Source organism: Ctenopharyngodon idella, chromosome 15, assembly GCF_019924925.1.
Source record: "Ctenopharyngodon idella isolate HZGC_01 chromosome 15, HZGC01, whole genome shotgun sequence".
Lineage (NCBI taxonomy): Eukaryota > Metazoa > Chordata > Actinopteri > Cypriniformes > Xenocyprididae > Ctenopharyngodon > Ctenopharyngodon idella.
In genome coordinates this window covers 4670522-4693036 of record NC_067234.1, presented here as the reverse complement: position 1 = coordinate 4693036, position 22515 = coordinate 4670522, and the positions used below count along the sequence as shown (strand labels likewise).

The following is a 22515-nucleotide window of genomic DNA, read 5'->3' as shown; positions in this document are numbered from 1 at the left end:
GTCTCATGCTGAGGAGGCGGGGGTCCTGACAGACTAAGCGCCCCCTGATATGGCAGCTGAATGCCAAAACAGGCCCTCAGGGGGGACGAGTCATTCAAATTGATGGTTCCTCCTAAGACACGTTGACTTTTTATAGGGTAATACGTTGAGGACTTCTCAAACCTTCCCCCTCTGCCTCTGCTTTATTTATTTATTTATTTTTTCTGTCTGAAAAACAATGCTGTGCCCTCCTCACCTCTGAAGAAATGCACTTTCCTACCTCTTTACAATCAGGTCCTCTCTACATTTGCTGTTTTTGTTTCGTTTAGCCCTCAGGTGATCTTTACGAGTTACTTTTCGTTCTAAAATCGAAATCGAAATCTCAAGTGTTTTAACAATTTTTTTTTAAATAAGATGTTCCATATTTAAAATAAATGTGCATGTTATTTTAGAGGGAAATTTGTTTTCTTTCGTGTTTCATCAAAATATCATATAAAGGAAGGTTGTTTCTGCTCCACAGTAAGAAAAAAAATATGACTTTATTTATCATAATAGTGACTATGTACAACTGCATGTTCTTATTTACTTTTTTTCTAATATTTTTTATCTTTTTTTTTTTATATATTTTAAACATCACAGTGTGATTTTATATCTCACAATGTGACTATATTCTCTTATTTATTTACTTAAATTAAAAAAATTTATCTTACAGTTAACTTATTTTCCCCCCTTCAAGGCAGAAATGGGCTTCCATAATAACTCTTTCCATCTCTGAAATGACTTTTTGTCAGACTTTCCATTCTATACTTCATCTGTCATTTTGTGTGGGCGGGGACCAATAATATTAACCAATAATATCACAGATTGGCGTTTCACAATCTAATCAAATCAAATCCTGATAAATTACAGCAAGCCCTGCCCAATATTATTTCTGTTTCACAGGAAAGTTGTATTCCTGCAGGTTCTATAACTTTAGCTAAAGTGTTGAGCATTTTGAACAATTTCTGAAAAATATTTTTTCATAATAGTTGATCATGTATTACTGTATATACAAATTGTTAAGTCAAAATGTGTCAGTTTGTATAAAAATGAACATTAACAAAGACATTAACATATACAAGATTAGTATAAAGTGTTTAAGGCCTGTTCACACCAAGGACGACAACTACGATATAGATATAGTTCTAAAAATCGTTCTAAATATTAAAGAATAGCAGAGTCCACACCACAACAGAGAAACAACAGCATTGGAATCACTTTAAGAAGGATTTTTTTTTTTTCCAGCTGATGAACAATAAAAGCATTGACAGCCAATCAGAGTCCACCAGACTTTAAAGAGCTCGAGCATTTAAAGTGGAAGAAGACAAAACTGCACCATGTGCTTATCATAAACAGATCATTATCGTTTGTTAGTGTGGACGCTAATATAGCTATAGTTATAGGTTAGCTTTATCATGTAAGCTAAATGTGTAGTGAATGCAGTTTACTTTAAATTGAAGAGTTGGTAAATTGAGCGAGCCAGAAAAATGGACTTTCATGAGTTTGACTTTGATTTCTCTTGTAAACAAGCACATGCATACTCTCCACCAGCCCTCACAGGGATCATTTGTAAGTGTGGGTGATGATGATGTTGACTGTGGTAACGGCGGCTCTGTCCTTGCATTCATCTTCTCCCGTGCGAGATGATTAGATTGAGAAATATCGTTTTAGCGGGCATATTTCTGCCCTGCAAATCACCGGGAGCGGGGCCAGGGGCCTCATCCCAGCCCTGACACCAGCCCTGAATCCCTCTTCTCAGACAGCAAGAGCGCACTGTGGCCTTGAGACCAAAGAGATTTGATTTGGCTCCATTTTTCCCTGCCACGCTCCTAGACACGCGCGCAACTGTGAAATACAACCTCGCAGCGCGTCTGTGAGGATCGTAGTAAACAAGCCGAGTGAGCAATATTAATCCCAATCCTACTTCATAAATCAGACGGGCTTTACAGGCCCACACGCCCTCCAATACAGCAGCAGAAAGAGAGAGAACGTGAGAGAGACTGAACTAAAAGCCTGCACATTAAATTATGCTTAAAGCATGCTGAAACATGCATTTGCTTTTTGGATTTACATTAGCTGGAGGATGCTGTCGCTTGCTTTGAGCACAGTGAAAATCTAATATACACACAAACATGCCGGTATAAACATATAGATCTGAAAGAAAGGAAGGGAAGGAATGAGCTTTGGGAAAAAAAAAAAAAAAAAATTGTTTTACGCACTATTTACTAGGGGTGTAGCGATATATTGTGACACAATATATTGAAATACAAAAAATGCAATAATATCGTATCCAGGATAGTGACACTATGTATTGTGCATAGTTTACCCAAAATGAAAATTACTGTGTGAGAAAAAAAGTTTACAGTGTTTTAGTGCCAGTACTACATTAAACTACTATATATAATGTTGAATATTATGTATAATGCAATGGGGGAATATTTGTGGGTCCTGATAATGCCAAATATCTTATGTTACCAGTAAAAAGTGGCCTACATTATTTTAAATATATCTAATCAGTGACAATAAATCTGTTTCAGCATTAGAATCATGAATATTTTTATTCTGGTGTCAACATCGTCCTGTGCATTGGGTTACCAACACCAAGTCCAAGCCTATTCCCAATGTAATTCCAAATTTAGCATTTTAATCAACAGTAAATTTTTTGTTAACCTTTTACCACGTCTTGGAGTATCGCAATAATATCGTATCGTGAGTTCAGTATCGTGATATGTATCATATTGTGACATGAAGGTATCGTTACACCCCTACTATTTACACATGGTAAGGTGCGGGTGTAAATTTCTTAACATTTTGAAAATACAAACATTTTCAAGAATCCGAAAATTTACATCTGAACGGCTTTAGGAATGATTTACACAAACATTTGTTTCATGAATGAGGCCCATTGTGTGAATAATATGTAATCATGCAATCTATAAAAAGTAACTGTATGATTACGAGTATTAAAACGTAATATATTCTAGTTACGATTACTTAATTTTTAAAATCTGATTACGTAATCCAGATTGCATGTAATCAGTTACTTTCCAGCACTATGTGTGTGTTTTGTGGGAGCTACAAAAAAGAAAATGAATGAATTTGCTAATAAAGAAATAAAAAGGAAAAAAGGAAGAAAAAGTGTGTAAGAAAAAGAAAGCATGTAAGAAAAAAACTGCCATTATCAGTTTCCATCAGTTCAAGGCCTGACCAATATGCTGCCTATTCATCTTCCATGAATCATTTATTCTGTGATCGATTAAGCGTAATTGTTCAGTACAAGCAATTTGGCAACAGCCAATGAGGAGCTGCAGAAACAGACGCGGCTTCATTTGCCATCGTCTAATTAATGCAATAAACAAAGACTGTAACAAATGAACACATTCTCCTGTTCGCCCATCATCTCTCCAGGAACTTTAGCATGGGGATTCATCCCGATCTGACAGAAGAAGGCAGATCAAGTGTTCTGATGCATGTAGAGCACCTTCACAGCATAAACCCACTTTTGGTAACACTTCCTATGAAGACAGTATATATAATTCATTATATTAAGGTACTGGATGCTGATTGGTATATATATATATATATATATATATATATATATATATATATGCTCAAGCAAAAGAGTGAATTTGTTTAATAAAATAATATGTAAATGAAATATATATATATATATATATATATATATATATAGTTTTAAACAATATTACTACTATTTTAATTTCAAAGAAAATATAAGCAATGAGACAGCTTTTTTACTATACATTCATAATGCCTTACAAAACAGCTTAGAATCATTTTGAATATGTATGATGACTTATATATAGGTTAAAATGAGAATAAGTCAATGGCTATATAATGTATCATATACACAGACCTCATAGTGTTACCAAGAATGATTGTCTTAATTGAGATCTACAGAGGTAAGTCCTTATCTCTGATCTCTAGGGTGCTATATAGCTAAAGACAAGGTATCACTATTAAAAAAAATACAATTGGACGTCCTTTTTGATTAGATACGAGACCCATGGGATCTGGAATGGAATCTTCAAATCAATCAGCAGAACTTCACTTCCTGCAGGGGAATCAGGTGACACTTGCTGGGGCTTTAATTTCAGCTTCTAAAACACCTTCAATCTATAGATACAGCAGCAGAGACAATGAGAGGACGTGTAGGTGTGTGGAATTAATACAAAAAAGATCCACAAACTCAGATTCTGAGTGAATTTGGCCTGTCGGGTTTGATAAAAGACACCCGGGCGCAAAAAAGACAGACCTTCCATTCCTGTCCGACTGGTAACTGGTGTCATTCAAACGAACCCTTACTCTCCATCCCGCCCCCTAAAAAAAACTAAAGCTTGCCGGAAGATTCCGGAAGGGTTAGTCTAGGCTCTCCCTGGGGTAATTATTTTTACATTATTACACATGCTCATATTCCAGCCGCCCAGCTGAGGTGACAGGCAAATTTATCACTGCGGGGGTCCGTACAGGCAGCGGGACGAAGGGGGGGGACTGACAAATGATAAAATAAAACCCCTCTCTGCTTAAATTGTTCCTGCTAATTCTTTTTGGGGGGTGAGATTTATGAGTGCCTAGCCGTCCGTGAAGGGAGATGTGCGGAGATTTGTGTGTGTACGTACAGTATGTGTGTGTGGTGTGTGTTTGACAGAATGTAGGGTACACAAACAGGCAGAGCTCATATTTTTATCCATCAGTCACATGATGATATCGGAGCGAGCTTGATGTATAAGCGCAGACTTGCTGTGGGTGATCTGTTGATTAAACTGGGTGTTCATGGGTACATACGACTTCGTGTCAAAATAGTTCTTATATGACAAAAATCTAGAGTTCATTTGAATGTTTAACTAAATGTTATTAAATTGTAATATTAGACACTTAACTTATTTTAAATAATTAATATATTTAATTTAATATAAACAATGAGCTATTCAATTGATATTTAATTTATATTTTGAATAGCTTATTGTTTATATTATATATATATATATATATATATATATATATATATTTATATGAAATTATTTTAAATAAGTTAACAAGGCCTAATATTATAATTATTATTAATAATAAATAAATGTAAAATTAATTTATTGTACAATTAAACAATTGTATAGTTAATCATTTATTTTTAAATTTATTTTTAAGTCTCAAAAATGTAAATATTATATTATATAATATTATAATATAGAATTTTAATATAAAATTTATATAAAATATATATATATATATATATATATACGCGTATAAAATAAATGACATAATATTGTCTTTATTACTGATGCATGGACCCCCTGCTGAAGACCCTCATAGCGCCGAGTATTAAGAATACATCTGGTTGAATTGTTTATTTAAATTTGAAAGAACTGTATTAATGGTTATGCAAAGAATTGTTCCGCATTGATGGACTCTACTGTGACTTTTAGAAGGTTAATCAAGCCGTTGACCCATGTGAAACGGTTGTGTGCCACAAGAGCTCTCACGGAAACCTACAGAAACAACCTTTCAGTTCTCTCCTCTGCAGCGTCTCTCAAGATGAATTTCTAACAGTGCAGGGATGGCGCGAACCCTTAAAAGCGGAGTACGGGTTGGAAGACGACTGCCTTGTAGAGGATAATGGTTTTGATGACCTTCCAGGGGATGATGGACAGAATATGAATGAGGTTTGGAATTGAGGGGCTGGTCTTTGAAGGTTAAAGGCAGGTGATTGGCACAAAGATAATAACCAGCGCTGTTTTGTGGCATGCCGAGGAAAAACAAGGGGAAAAGAGAGAGTGGATGACAGGAATCTTACCTCCCGTTGCTCATCAAGCCTCCATCAACACGCTGGAACGTCACTGGGGTCAGAAAGAGGGTAGAAAACAGAGAGAAAGAGCGAGAGAGAGAGAGAAAGAAACTGAGTCATTGTAACATCATCATAAACTCACAGCAAAAATTCAATCTCTTATGCATCATTCTTGTTCTAATTAATGGTTTTTAAACATGATTCCACACTGACAAGTTAAAAACAGCGGGAACTGATTAAGAAATAAAAAGTCTATGTATGCGTGTGTGTGTATATATGTCATCGTAATCTTGTGAAAAAGTGACTGAACTGCTCAGAGCACATATTAGATGAACATGCACAATGAATTTATGAAATCAAAGCATCCTGACACTTTATCTCCATGATTTCCTATTTTTTCCCGTGAGTTTTTTCTTCATATTCTTGCCAAAAGAAAGCAACTGAAACAAAAAAGTGTGCACAAAGAAAGACAGAATGGATGGATGACTGATAAAAAGGAGACTAAATCAGGTGTACTTATTTAGTAAGCACTCATTTTGAAAACACTTTCATCCAAAGTAACTCAAAGTGCCTTGCTCAAGTGCACAACAGCAATAGCCCATGACTCGCTCCTGGCAGGGATCAAACCGGGAACTTTTTGATTCCAGATATTTTGAAGAATGTTTTTGTCCATTCAATTAATGTAAATGGAGTGTAAAACAATACTTAATCCCACTGTGTGTATTCAGTATTTTTTTTTTCTTCTTTTAGAATAAATTTTAAAGTAAATTAATACAGAATTTTCATTTTCCCTTTTAATTTTCCATCTAAGCATTCACACTTATTTAACAAATATCACATGAACTAATCCAGAGTGACTCTTGGTCTGTTTAGACTGCAGAGAATCTGAGGTCACGTTTACCCAGGAGCAGAATACAGTTGTCAGTCCTGTATTTGAGTCCTTAATACGGTTACGTTCACACACAGTTCAGTTATTTACGGGAGTGACAACCGCATTCTATAACCAAACTCACACCCGTAAATTTTCAGGATTCACAACCACATTCTCGGAAAACCTGAGTGTGTGAACGGAACCGGACTGGTTAACTTGTTGTCTGTTGTGTCAGACAGTAGCCGCATTTCCATTACAGATTTGCGCAAAACTTTTGTGATATTTTCTAAATATCAATAAAAAACTATTGCGAAATGATGGCATTTCCATTAACCAATGTTATGTGACTAAAACGTCTTTTTTTCCCTCTTGTGATAAGTCATTCCAGAAATCATGACAACGGATGTTGGTAGGTTTACGTATATCCCAGCCGCTGCACTAGCCATTATTTTTAATCAAAAGAGATGTAGACATGTTATCCAAGCATTTATGGCAAGGAAAGCCCCTTATATTTGGGAGTGACCACGTTTCTGGGCGTTTCTCCCTCCTATGTGCTTCGAGGTCTAGTTAAATTCAAATTATGGCATTTCTTTGTTGTTTAGAATCCAGTATTTCCATAATACTTTTGTCTTTTATGAGTTTAATGAAGAACTCTCATCTTCTGTCCAAAATTACTGCGCAGTCTTTAAAGAATGATCGACTTTTCCATGCGGCAGGTGTCCTGCAAACTGTTTCCATTGCAGTTTTGCGAAATATTTCTTTTTCGAATTGCCTGAAAAACCACCTCGTGAGCGTAAAAATTTTTTTCAATATATGGGAGTTTTTGCGAAATTGACATTTTCCAAGGAGTGTATTTTCAATTTGCGCAATTTAAAGGTTAATGGAAACGCAGCTAGTGTGAGTGAGTTGATCTGCAGTGTAGAGGTCTGTGAGGGATATATTTTTCCAATCCCGCTCCTGCCCACTCCCGCAAGATTATGTACCGCTTCCGCCAAAAATATGTTAGATTTTATCCAGCTCCCGCCCAAAACTTTAACGTTTTTCCTGTTCCCACCCGCAAAACCCTGTAGGAAGAGGTCTACACTACAGCTGCTCCTGTCAAATTTGTGCTTTACACGCGACTCATAAAAGCTGCGATTGGTTAATGCAGATTTGACGGACAAACTCGCAGCTCAATTGGACTATCATCATGTCAAAAGCGTTGAGGCTTCGCCATCGTCCTGAGCCATGGACGTCACTATAAAACTGAAAAGCCTCATCGCTTCATCTTTGATATTATTTTGGTCACCGTCACTAGTTACTGGTAAGAGAATACGGGCTTGACTCCAGTTGCACATTCGAGACGCTACTATAAGTTGCTGTGTGAACGAGACATTTCGAGACTCAAACCTGTAAGTAAATGCGGTTGTCAATCCCAAAAACTGACAATGAGAACACAGCCAATCTTAATTAAAATAGTGACATTTTCTCTCAACTGTTGACAATCCATCACCTCTTTTGACAAACAGACAGTCCAAACATTAAACCTGATGAACATTAACCAAGGTCCGTCTCTCCTCTGAGCCTGCTGTTTGTTGGGTTTATTTGCATTCATGGCTAATTCCAGAATCTGGCATTTCAGTAAATTGAGAACAAACACTAAAGGTATTTTCTCTCCCCAAGGGACTCGTTTTATGTGGCACTATGTGTGTGTGCGGGTCTGTTAAGTGCCTATCTACAATAGGACACATTGCTGGCGCTTTGATGTGGCCCGTAGACTGGCGCTGGTCTCGGCTTTAGGCTGAGCTCCAGATAAGCACTCTCTCCAATATGAAAACTGATTACTCCTCTTTAATAAGCATTTACTGCGGCACGACAAAATCGCCCGTATAAAAATTCCATCAAATCCTTCCTTCTCGCCTGAGCACAACTTGATTTAGCCTCGTGGCGATGACAGGTTTAAAGAGGGAAAGTGTGCGTTTGTGTGAACAGGTGTATTCGGATTGCATGTTTTTAACACCCTACGGCCTCAATTAAACATACAACTGCATGCCATATCTTTTCAGAACAAAGATGCTTTGATGCAAACGTCCCATCCTTTTAGAATCGGCCGCCTTTCTTTGTTCTCTAAACCTTGAAATGTTCACATAATTTGCAGTGAACCATGATAATGAGATGAAGACAATTTGGCTGCAGGAAACAAGAATAAAACAAAGATTTTCACTCAGTGCAAGAAGATGCCCTCGCTAGCATGGGCCGCTGCCTCTGCGAGCATCACGCACATGGGGTCTGGCATGTCGGTAATGTGTCTGAACGCCACACTTATCTGCTCGGCACATAGGTGCTGGGAAACCAAGAAGGATGTGGTCCCCTGGGAGCCGGCAACCTTGAAGCCCACTGAAGCAGAGGTGAGGAGAGATCACTGGAGTGCATTAAAACGAAAACTGGGGATATTGAGGCCATACGACTTGGACACCTGACTGCTAAGGTCTTATCTTCCTGGGGAAAAGTGAAGTGCAGCGGTGTCCACTTTTAGAGGGAGACTGATTTCATCGGTAATGAAGTTTGGAGCGAAACCCTACTACAAGATAAAAGCACACCTCAATCCGCACACAATCCCCGAGAGATGTGGAGGGAACCTGGGCTAGCTGAGTGACTTTTTTTTTCTTTTTGTGTTATCAATTCACTGTGTGATTGTGGCCGACCATGTGACTGTATCAGGTCATCACTGGTTAACCTCTGTAGGCCTGTGAATCTCCTATATTTCACGTTACTTGCGGACAAACCAACCATTGAATTACAAACACTTCTCTGCTATTGTGAACATAAAGTGGAAAATCAATGGCAGCGTGACCATATTTCAGAATGGGATGGTATTTGATAGACCGAAAATCATGAGATCGGTGGCAATATGGCTATGTTCAGAACGGCATACTATTTTCTGCCGTATATACAATGAATACTATATTTGCTAAAAGCTGCAAAGCACATTTCACTGGGTTCAATATCCCACAATGCAACTCACCCAAATTATAATTGTATGTAAATAATACTAAAATAACATTGATGCTGTGTCTCACAAACAATTTGTAAAAACATGCAGTATATACTAAACAGTATTCAGTAAGCAAGTATTCCACTCTTTAAAAAACTCAGAGCCATGTCCATAATATCTATATTGGTTAAAACAGAACATGTAGAAGCATATATGACTGGAGGGAAATGAGAAAACCTTCAGAAAACATGTCGACAACCTCGTATGGCGAGAACAATTGAATCCCACATGTAAGTTTGTTCAAGCGGTTAATAACAAAGCCAGGTATGAATCAAAGAACGGAGAACTCGGGTAGAGAACAAAAACAGTTCACAACACCTGCACAAACAAAAAGTTAGAAAGAGAAAATAGGACAATAAAAGAAGGATAAAGATGAGATGGAAAAACCACATGAGAAAATCAGCACAGGTGACCACTGAAAAAAAATGACCTGAAGAAAAGTACAAAGAAACACAAATGGAGAACTGCAGGATCTTGCAGCCCACAGATCTTCCATCTGACTCTGTCAATACAGTTTACAAAGAAAAACGGGGGTCACAGTTTATACACAGCCAACAAATCAATGTTCACTTTTTGCATTTTAGCTTACATATATATATGTATGCAACTTTTGGATGACAAAAAATTATTCATATTTTGTGTTTGAGACCCCTGAAACTGTTTCTATTTCAGCCAAATGTTAAATTACTCCTCATATTGTGCTGACAAAGTCAGGTGGGCATCATCTGAAGACTTCAACTTGAATCATGGGAAAGGGATACTTGATTGGGTAAAGGAAAGTAAGAGAAATGCAGGAAGAAGGAATTGGGGCTTCGAAAAGACGGGACAAATGAACAGTACCTGCAGGGGTGAAGGTGAACGACTGAACTGCAAAAACAAGAAGACAGAGAAGAGTGTGTGTTAAAAAGCCTGCAGTGCTCAGTCGGGCTTTGGAAGGTTTGTGTGTTTCTGTGCATGATTATTTGCATGCATATTGGAGTGTGTTTGAAGGTTTGTGTTATGCCATCAGAGTCACGACAGCAAGACAGCAGCCAAAGGAATGAGACAGGCAGTCTAACACAGAAGACACACAAACAAACAAACAAACAAATAATAATAATAATAATAATAATAAAAGAGTGTGTGTTTCAGTGGTGGCTGGTGCTTTTCAAGAGTGGGGAAGCACAGATATCTATGGAAGCTTGTTTCCTTCACTAAATTGAAAAAAAAAAAAAAAAAAAAAAATGTAATTGTGACTTTTTATCTCATAATTCTGACTTTTTTTTTCGTAATTGCGAGTTTGCATCTCACAATTCTTACTTTTTTTCTTGCATTTGTGTGATCTTGCAAATGCGTCTTATAAAGTCAGAATTATGAGATATAAACTTGTAATTCTGAGAAAAAAATGTCAGTCATTTTTATATCAAGAAATTCTGACTTTATATCACACAATTCTGACTTTTTATCACACAATTCTGACTTTATATCACAATTCTGACTTTATAACTCACAATTCTGACTTTATAACTCGCAATTCTGACTTTATATTAAGAAATTCTGACTTTATATCAGAATTCTGACTAACTCACAATTCTGATTTTATATCAAGAAATTCTGACTTTATATCACAATTCTGACTGTATAACTCACAATTCTGACTTTATATCAAGAAATTCTGACTTTATATCACACAATTCTGACTTTATATCACGCAATTCTGACTTTATATCAAGAAATTCTGACTTTATATCACAATTTTGACTTTATAACTCACAATTCTGACTTTATATCAAGAAATTCTGAATTTATATCACAATTCTGACTTTATATCACACAATTCTGACTTTATATCAAGAAATTCTGACTTTATATTAAGAAATTCTGATTTTATATCACACAATTCAGATTTTATAACTTGCAATTCTGACTTTATATCACAATTCTGACTTTATATCACAATTCTGACTTTATATCAAGAAATTCTGACTTTATATCACACAATTCTGACTTTATATCAAGAAATTCTGACTTTTTATCACACAATTCTGACTTTAACTCACAATTCTGACTTTATAACTCGCAATTCTGACTTTATATCAAGAAATTCTGACTTTATATCACACAATTCTGACTTTATATCAAGAAATTCTGACTTTATATCACACAATTCTGACTTTAACTCACAATTCTGACTTTATAACTCACAATTCTGACTTTATATCAAGAAATTCTGACTTTATATCACAATTCTGACTATATCTCACAATTCTGACTTTATATCAAGAAATTCTGACTTTATATCACAATTCTGACTATAACTCACAATTCTGACTTTATATCAAGAAATTCTGACTTTATATCACGCAATTCTGACTTTATATCAAGAAATTCTGACTTTATATCACAATTTTGACTTTATAACTCACAATTCTGACTTTATATCACACAATTCTGACTTTATATCAAGAAATTCTGACTTTATATTAAGAAATTCTGATTTTATATCACACAATTCAGATTTTATAACTTGCAATTCTGACTTTATATCACAATTCTGACTTTATATCACAATTCTGACTTTATATCAAGAAATTCTGACTTTATATCACACAATTCTGACTTTATATCAAGAAATTCTGACTTTTTATCACACAATTCTGACTTTAACTCACAATTCTGACTTTATAACTCGCAATTCTGACTTTATATCAAGAAATTCTGACTTTATATCACACAATTCTGACTTTATATCAAGAAATTCTGACTTTATATCACACAATTCTGACTTTAACTCACAATTCTGACTTTATAACTCACAATTCTGACTTTATATCAAGAAATTCTGACTTTATATCACAATTCTGACTATATCTCACAATTCTGACTTTATATCAAGAAATTCTGACTTTATATCACAATTCTGACTATAACTCACAATTCTGACTTTATATCAAGAAATTCTGACTTTATATCACACAATTCTGACTTTATAACTTGCAATTCTGACTTTATATCACAATTCTGACTAACTCACAATTCTGACTTTATAACTCGCAATTCTGACTTTATATCACAATTCTGACTTTATATCAAGAAATTCTGACTTTATATCACACAATTCTGACTATATCAAGAAATTCTGACTTTATAACTCACAATTCTGACTTCATATCAAGAAATTCTGACTTTATATCAATTCTGACTTTATAACTCGCAATTCTGACTTTATATTAAGAAATTCTGACTTTATATCAATTCTGACTTTATAACTCGCAATTGTGAGTTTATATCTTGCAATTCTGAGAAAAAAGTCAGAATTATGAGATAAAAAGCCTTTTTTATTTTTTAAAAACCTTTTTTATTTTTTATTTCATGACGGAAACAAGCTTCCATAGATATGACTTATCAATGTTATAACTTGTACTTTATTTTAAACTATTTTTACAATTCTGCTTCTAAAACTACTACTAAACAGAAAAATTGCTAATTAAAAATAATATAGAATTGTATTTTTACCACAATAAACATACTATAATAAATAAAACATATCACTGTTTGAATTATTAGCTGTTTGTTGAAAAGTCCCACTCATCTGAAAGCTCGACCAATCACTGTGTAGAGAAGCTGAGAAAAAAAATGTTGACTGAAAGCTGAATGTGCCCAATCATCATTTCTAATGCAAACAGGAGCCCAAAATGGCACATTAAAAGCTCTTTGCCAATGAGCATCACTCTTTGAACCATAGAGCCATAGAGCACTTCAATTGGGCTCAATGAGCCATGGTTTTAAAATACTGAAACACACCAAGAGTGATTATATAATACATATAGGAATTATTTGTATCTAAATAAACATGATTTCTGCAATTATTATTAAATTCTATAAGAAGTTGTGCTTTCCGAGACATCTGAAAACAATCGCCACTGTGTATTTGAGTAGCCGCAAGCGGATCTTGTCTCTACCTGCATAATTGCTGAGACCCTTTCTCTTCTTTCTCCTCCAGTAGAGCCAGATGCTGAAGCCCATGAGAATGACCCAGCAGGCCCCTCCGATGCCCGCGATGAAGGCGGGCTGCTTCACCACGTCCGTGATCTGCTCCGTGATGCTGTTGTTCCTGCTCATGATCACATCCCGGAAGTCTTTACCTACATGAATACACACACACACAAGAGAAAACTGCTATTTAGTAAACTGAAAATTGTGGGTGAGTTTCTAAATGAGTTTAATAGCATGAGAAAAACACTTGTGCTCCAGCGAACATCAGCACAGAATTTAATCAACTCAACTAGAGCGTTAAAAGCTCATCACCTTGATCTTTAGCGTTACTTCAGTGAACAGATGGTAAAAAAAATTAAATAAAAAAATAAGTAATACAAATGTTGTATAAATAACTAGAAACAGTATTTACAGCACATTTATTATTATGTTTTAAATGTGACAATATTAATAGGAAATAATGCAAGTTGAGACTTCTTTTTTTATCCATCAAGATTTGATTGGATGGAATCATGTTAGGCTATAAATATTATTGGTTAATATTACTTAACCCCATCCCACAGCAAAAAATTTGTTTGGAGGCAAAGAAAGTTGATGAAATATTATTAAAAAAAATTCCCTTTTGAAGTAATGTGCACTGATGAATCATTCACAATAAAACTACTGATATTTAGAATATGTTTACATGACAACAATGTACAAAAAACGGAAATGTTTTTCCTTTGCATTTTTTAAAAGTTTTGCGTACAGACGACAATATTGTTAAAACAATCCATGTTCACACGGATCGGCGAAAATAACTAAAAACGCTGTATTCTGCTGCCTGGCCAGTAGCGATGTCACTTTCTAAAGAAACACTATGCGCCTATAGACTGAACATATAATACGCATGCGCATGACGTCACCGTTTTCACAAATTCGTGTTTTTATAGTTTACATGGAGACGATAAAGTATTGTTTTAAAAACTTGCACTTTGAAACCCGTTTTCAAAAGTTTGCATTTTCAGGCCCCCAAAACATCTTTGTCATGTAAATGAATGGCCAAAACACATAAAAGGTTTTCTGTTTTTAGTTGAAAACAGTGTTGTGTAAATCCCCCCTTAGTTTAAAAAAAAAAAAAAAAAAAGTTTAAAAGGGGTCCATTTTGATTTTTATGTTGGCTTGTAACTTTTTTTTTAATCAGCCTTTTTACTTCAAAAGATGGTAGGACACACACATTCACACAAACTGCAGTGTTGATAAATAGTTTATCAGCCCCTGGCTGTGCGTGAAGATGGATAGTGAGCTTGACATTTGGGAATAAGGGCACGTCACCGACCAAATCATCACTTATGGGTCAAGCCAGTCACAACCTGCTACAACTCACATAACTCACACTGTAAACACCCAAAGCACAGAAAAAAAATTTACAGCCCTGACCGTAAGATTTAATTTTGATTTTGGTGACCCCACTCAAAACCAATCCAAAGAAAAGTGAGTTTCTTCACTGACCATCACAGATAAATGGCATATGCAGTGTGACAGTAAAGGTTATCGAAAGCAAAAGATGTCTCATACCAATAATGATGGTTTGTGGTTCGCTCTTCACTCCCACCCCAGCGCTGGTGCTGGCGGCCACCTCCACCCGGTACTGGACCCCCGCCTGCAGACCCCCCACCACCACTGAACGGATGGCTGCGTCCACAGTCTTATTTACATGGAAACGGGTCTCGTTCCCTAAACACCAGATCTGAGAGAGAGGGAAAACAGCAAATTGTCTGTAAAAAGTCAATTTTTAATGATTGGGCTTCATTAACGAAAATGATTTTTGTGTAAATTACTCGTAAAGCCATTCTTATGTAAATTAGTGCATTCAATTCAGTACAGCAATTTATGAATAATGGGATTTACAGACAATTTATACAGAAATTTGTTCTGCTTGTTTCATAAATGAGGCCCATTTTGCACAAAAGTAAATACAGTAAACAGTCATGTAGTACAAACATTTATCCACAATGACTTATTTATTGAGTTCAATCTCCATCAAACAACCTGAGGTTATATGAAATTCTCAGGAAGAATGGAAATTGCCCCATGTGGGACTTGAACTTACAGCCTTTAATTTTCTAATGCAGATATATAATATAATATAATAAAATCAGGGTTGGGGAGTAACGGAATACATGTAACGGCGTTACGTAATCAGGATACAAAAATCCAGTAACTGTAATTCGTTACAGTTACGTCAGAAAACGTAGTAATCAGATTACAGTTACATTTTGAAAAAAGGGGGGATACTATCATGATTACAATCGTTTCATTTAAAACTAAATAAATCATTATTTTGCCATAATAACACATATTAAGTGCTGCTTGATTATACAGTATTTCCTGGTTCTGCTGCCAGTGATGACTCATGTGAGCCACCCGCTGGTGCATGCGCAAATAACATCCGTCTACAATCTCCTCAGAGCAGATTTAATCACTGCTGCTAGTTGAAATGATGCTGCCCGCGGGGAAAAACACTTTCAATTAATGTAAATTCTGCTGCTATTTTGTTTTCAAGGAAGAAAATGCAAACAACATGGTCGTACAGTGCAAACTCAGCCTTCCGGCTACGAAAACACTTTCTTTATTAAAGGACTAAAAAAATAATCTGTAATACCATACTGTAGCCACTAGATGTCTGAATAGCCCTTTATATATATATATATATATATATATATATATATATTCAGGGCTGTGTATTCCCAAGTTGTGGAAATGAGACATGATTGCTTAGTTTTAATCGGTTTTAAAAGTAACCAAAATGCTAAACATTAAAATGAAACAGAAATGTTTGATCTGAGCTTGTTCAGTTTGTTTATGATCTGATGTGACTTTAATATTTTTAAGCTCTAAACAACAACGATGATAAAAATATTGTAATAGATAATTTATCAGATTTATAAAATATTTTTATTGTTGAGACCCATTCAAAAGTATGGAACGTGTAACATTTAAAAACTTGCAGAAATTGAGAAAAAATAATTAAAATTAAATTTAAAAATGCAATTTATTTATAGTAAAGTTGATCCCCCCCCAAATTTCTCTTGCTTTCTTTCTTTCTTTCTTTCTTATATATATATATATATATGGGACCTTGAAGTAATCCAAAAGTAATCAGATTACATTACTTTCATATTGTGGTACTTGGATTACGTTACTGAATACTTTTTTTATGAAGTAATTTGTAACTGTAACGGAATACATTTTTAAAGTAACCCTCCCAAGCCTAAATATAATATAATATATGAAAAAATAATATAATATAATATAATATACTTTTCTCATAATTTAGAGCGCAAGCTTATTTGGATTTTTCCTTAATACTGTAAATATGAAATACTGCTAAATTTAACAACATCATATGGAGTCACACATGCTTGTTGTTGTTTCAATATAATATAATATAATATAATATAATATAATATAATATAATATAATATAATAATTAAGAGATTTTTTCTTAATAAAGTTAAGTAATATGTTATAATTGCATAGAAAATGCACATTTATCTTCTTTAACACTGAAAAAATAATACTATAATGTAATATAAGAAAATGGTGAAATATTTTTTCTCAGAATAAAGAGTGCAAGTTGTTTACCTTATATTCCTGGATGATGCCGTTCTGATGTTCTGCAGGAGGAGGATCCCATGAGATACTGATGGATGTACTGTTCTGATTGCCCACTGTGAGAACTGTCACCTGCTGAGGAGGAGCACTGGGCGCTGGGATACAGGGAGAGAAACAGAAAGAAAGACTTTTACTTCCATGGCTTTCATGATGTTCTTGTACTCTATTGACATTCTAAACTTTCCAGAAAAGATTTGAGGCTACAGCTCCTTTCAGCTCAGGTCTAGTGACGCCAGTTGTTGTTTGGCAAGGATTTATGTACATCGCTCAACACTCATGCTCTGACACACTCTCATTCTGTTTCCTCTGAAAGACTCTGTTGTAAGTCATTGCGTTAGCATTAAGCAGTCAATGTGCGCGTTGAGCTTTAGAACGTAAGGCAGGTGGCCACGGGAGCATGAGTTCATTAGATGGGGATTTTCTTCAGCCTGACACTGCTGCTCCTTCACATTTCACTATGATTTCATATCCTGGCCTCTGAAAGGAGAGGGATTTACTAAAAAAATACATTTACTGAGAGACAATGAGATGGTGAGCCAGCCCAAACAAATCTGCTTTTCTTAGTAAATCGCTCTGACAGGCATGTAGGTCGCTCAGCTCGGGGAAGGAATGCGAAGAACGGAGGTATTTTTTGAGAGCTGGATGAGGAGGAGTAAAGAATGAAGCGCTAGGTAAACATATTGACATGGATACATCGATTGAAGGAGGCTAGTTGCGAATCAAAGATGCTGCTTTGTCCTTGGCAGAAAACAGTCGAGACCCCGGGCCCCTGTTTTATTAACCCCATCAGAGCCACTCTGACAGAGACAGGGGAAGGGAATGAAATAAATAATATAGGTCTGTTGTGGAAAATAACATTTTTATAAAAATGTTTTTCTCATTTCTGTGACAACTTGAGTTGCGGCGACACAGCAGAATACTGACAGCTCAATTACGGTAAACTCTGCTTGCTCGCACTCTTTTCCATCCCTGCTCTCTGACCCTCACATAAATGGCACATATCCCAAAGCTACACTCATCCCTTACACAGTGTGGCCCATTTTAACCCACAAAAGGCCTGACAGGACAAATGGCAGCTCGCCTCCATCAAACATCTGCAGCTGAACGGAAAATAACAGAGCAGTGACAAAATCTCTCCCATAACAATGCAGCCAATGTAATTCAAAGTTAATGCCACAAATCATTTAGGAGCTTATCATTATGAAATTCACATTTTTCTTCTTTAATAATATAATATAATATAATATAATAACATCTTCCCCTTAATACTTTAAATATTACAGTAATTAATTCATAACTGCACATTTGGAAATTCACATTCTTCTTCTTTAATACTGAAATATAATATAATATAATATAATATAATATAATATAAAATATATTTTTTTCTTAGAATTAGGAGTGCAAGCAGGTTAATATATTTTTTTTTTTACCTTAATACTTAAAATATTACAGTAATTATGTCATAATTGCACATTTTTAAATTCACATTTTTCTTCTTTAATATTGAAATATAATAAATATAATAAAACTTAAAAATGTTCTTTAATATAATATAATATACATTTTATTTAATAATAAAAAATAAATAAAAACAAAATAATAATATAATAATATATATAATATAATAAATATAAATAAAATATTTTTTTCTCAGGAATTAAGAGTGCAAGTAGATTTAGATTTTTTTTTCCTTAGTACTGCAAATTTTACAGTGATTATTTATGTCATAAATGGACAGAAAATTCAAATTTTTCATTATTAATACTGAAGAAAAAAAAAAAAAGAAGAAAAAAAAAACAACAACAAGTTAACTCAGCACATTGCAAGTGACAAAATCCCTCCCATAACAATGCATCCAATGTCATTCAAAGTTAATGCCACAAATCATTTAGGAGCTTATCATTATGCACATTTGAGCCAAACAATACATATTTCTCATTTGGGGAGCGATGGCACAGGCGATGCTAATAGCGCCATTAGTGGTGTGATATATAGCCAAGCAAGGATGTGACCTCTGTTTCACTGCCGCTACAGTAGCCTGCAGGCGAAAGCTGATGAAAAAACACTCTGTGATGTTAAACCAAGCTAATATTGAGGCCCCGGGCGGATGGCAGGGCTTTAGCTTACAGAATGTGAAGAAATGCTACATTGCTTTAGCATGCCACTAATCAATGTGTGATAATGACCCTCGGGGAAAAAACTCCCATTGAGAGGCTGATTATTAACCATAAAATGGATTAAGAACATAGAGTAGTTTCTGAAAAGGCCAGTTTCACCTTTTCAACCTCTATTTTTAAATCTACTACTAATGCAGCTAATAATAAAGGACGTTTCCAAAGAAAGAGCTCAAGCTAGTCCTGCATAGCTAGTCATACTGTAGCATATACATAGGAACAACTTTTTGGATGACAATGGTAACCGATACCAATTTACCACAGTTTTATTGTGGTAATAATTAATTGCAGCAAGTATGGTAAGTTGAAGGAGGCTATGGTTGGTCAACATGATCAATTTTTATGAGAGAATTCTTGCGACCTTGCAAAATTCGGCACTTCAACGGAAGGTCTATATGAAAGCGAAAACACTTTTGCTTTTTGGAAAAGACAAAGTGGGAGAGAAACGAGAAAGAGAAAAGAAATGGAAGTGGCAAGCTCTAGAGGGAAACTATAATTGTCTAATCAGACAATGGCCAATAAATCATCCTCTTCTGTGACTCTGACAAACCTTCTCAACTACCACACAGTGGAAAACAAGAAACAAAAGGGGGCTATCGCAGCTCATGGGCCCCGTGATGCTCTTCTGCCAGGGGACCCAATGTTTTGTCTTGCTCTGGTAATGGCGATGACATGCAGGTGTAGGGTGTGAAGGCACTGCAGCGGGGCTTCAGGAGACAGAGCTGGTGTGTGTAAAGGAGATACGGCTCTCCACGGACACTCTGGGTAACAAATGAGCCTGTCATTGCGCTCAGACTTTAATCAGCAAACCTTCTGTGCTCGTGTAAGTGTGTGAATTTATGTGTCGAGAGTTCCATATGCCATTTAAACGATTCTCAAAAATGCATTTTTTTTTAACAAGATTAATGTGTGGTAGCAGCCATCCCTCACATGGGAGAAAACATCTCAAAGCATTGCGGTGAATCCTGGACATTGGTCAACTTTAAGTAACAACCTGTCTCGGTCACAATAACCCAAGGCGATATGTCCTAGGATCCATTTTGGATTAAAACTGGCCAAGCACCAAATTGAAAGTAAAATTTAGCTTTGATAAATAAATAAATGAAGGATTTGATGGAATTTTTATACGGGTGTGCATGATTTTTTTAATTGTATAATTATTTGTTTGTAATTTTTAGATTTTTTTTTTATAAAAATCTCTATGCAAAAAGTCAATTTTGCACACTAGGTAAGGACAGGTGGTTGTCTAAACGAAATTCAGAAATCAGTGAACTGGTATGAAACTGGCTCAGTGGCTGACAAAGTCTTTTTTAGTCAGTTGGGAGTGATGGGGATGAGTACAGAGGAAGGATCCAGTGAAATCCATGCTTATTTTAGTGTCCTGTCAGCCACACACACACACTACCCCACAACAGAGAAAAGGTCAATTCCTTTGCCAAAACGATAGAGTCTTTCCTCTGAGTCCCGTCAGGGATAGCGACAAGCTTACTGCAGTGCTGTGGAAAGCAGGCCACTATTGCTTACTACGGTATTTGTTACGACGTTGGCCTAAGGGTGGATTATGTATCACCGGGCCAAATTGCTGTGGACTTAAAACAAGCTGGAAAGAATCAGCGAGAGACCCAATCTCAGGCCTTATGTCTGCATTTGTGTCTCTTAGTATCTGTGACCTGTATGTATCAGAAGTGTAAGACATCAACAAATCAATTATAAAGCTCTGTGACTTGAAAGCCAGCATGAAACGGCATTCACAACCCGTTTTACTTCCATAGTGTGATCTGATACAGAAGTTATATAACAATATAATAAGTTATTTTATGCATCAGGCCATCGATTGTGTTTTGGAAAAACTGAATTAGAAACATAGCCTAAAACAATGCCTAAAATAATGCCCTTCACATGCTACCCCCTCCTCTGAAGCTGTGATTACGAGCTTGTCGTGTTCAAGTGCTGTGTTGTCGGAAAATCTATTTATTGTGAAAATATTTTAAAGCCAAAATTTAGAATCCCATTCATTGACAACCACATAAATATTCATTGCGCTATCTAAATAGCCAGCCTGCTGACAATTCTGGAATTTTGGTCAAATACAGGCTATTTTCGCTGTGTATAAAACATACAATACACTTCAAATGATTATTCATATATGTAAATATGCACTACTTTAACGACAAAGCAATGCGATGTAGCTGTTTTGGAAAAAAACTAATAAAGAATACCAGTCACAGCAGCAATCGTTCTCTCCTCATCCATGTTTGAAGTTTTTGGCCCGCCCATTTCGGGAACTTGGGTATTAAAATTATTCCCGAGCTTTCCAGCGGTAAACACGACTTGAGAAGGCATTCTTGTCCATTTTTAACTAGGAATCTCATATTTACAATAATTCTGATAGCATGTGAAGGCAGCTTAACATTATTTCCCCAGTTAAAGGATTACTTCACTTCAAAATTTAAATCTCCTGGTAATTTACTCACCCCCCTGTCTTTCTTTCTTCATTTGAAAAGAAATTAAGGTTTTTGAGGAAAACATTCCAGGATTTTTCTACATTTAGTGGACTTCACTGGGGTACAACAGGTTGAAGGTCCAAATTGCTGTTTCAATGCAGCTTCAAAGGGCTCTACATGATCCCAGCCAAGGAATAAGGGTTTTATCTAGTGAAACGATTGGTCATTTTCTAAAAAAAATAAAAATGATATACTTTTTAACCACAAATACACGTCTTGCACTAGCTCTGCGATGTGCCACGCATTACGTAATCACGTTGGAAAAGTCATGTGTGACGTAGGCGAAAGTACCATCTCATTTCAAGAAAGAAAGACATAAACATCTTGGATGACATGGGGGTGAGTAAATTATCAGGAAATTTTAATTCTGAAGTGAACTAATCAACAAGTGATGTTATTCTATTTTGGTGAAAGATTACACAGATAAAAGACTTATTTAGAAAAGTAAAGTAAATGACGTCAATTTTGATTTCATGTTG

At 35.5% G+C, this 22515-nt stretch overlaps 1 protein-coding gene across 11 annotated transcripts in view; it reads right to left on the bottom strand.

Moving 5' to 3' along the window:
- robo2 (roundabout, axon guidance receptor, homolog 2 (Drosophila)) overlaps nucleotides 1–22515 on the bottom strand; it is a 502406-nt gene that overhangs the window by 28880 nt on the left and 451011 nt on the right. For 7 of the 11 annotated variants that reach the window (XM_051864113.1, XM_051864123.1, XM_051864120.1 and 4 more), the window contains 5 exons: nucleotides 17326–17450; nucleotides 15256–15427; nucleotides 13665–13847; nucleotides 10564–10590; nucleotides 5828–5870 (listed from right to left, as the gene is read on the bottom strand). In XM_051864113.1, the coding sequence (XP_051720073.1) occupies nucleotides 5828–5870; nucleotides 10564–10590; nucleotides 13665–13847; nucleotides 15256–15427; nucleotides 17326–17450 (550 nt within the window). The remainder of the gene's footprint in view (nucleotides 1–5827; nucleotides 5871–10563; nucleotides 10591–13664; nucleotides 13848–15255; nucleotides 15428–17325; nucleotides 17451–22515) is intronic. The other 4 variants (XM_051864116.1, XM_051864121.1, XM_051864117.1 and 1 more) reach the window with 1 other exon arrangement.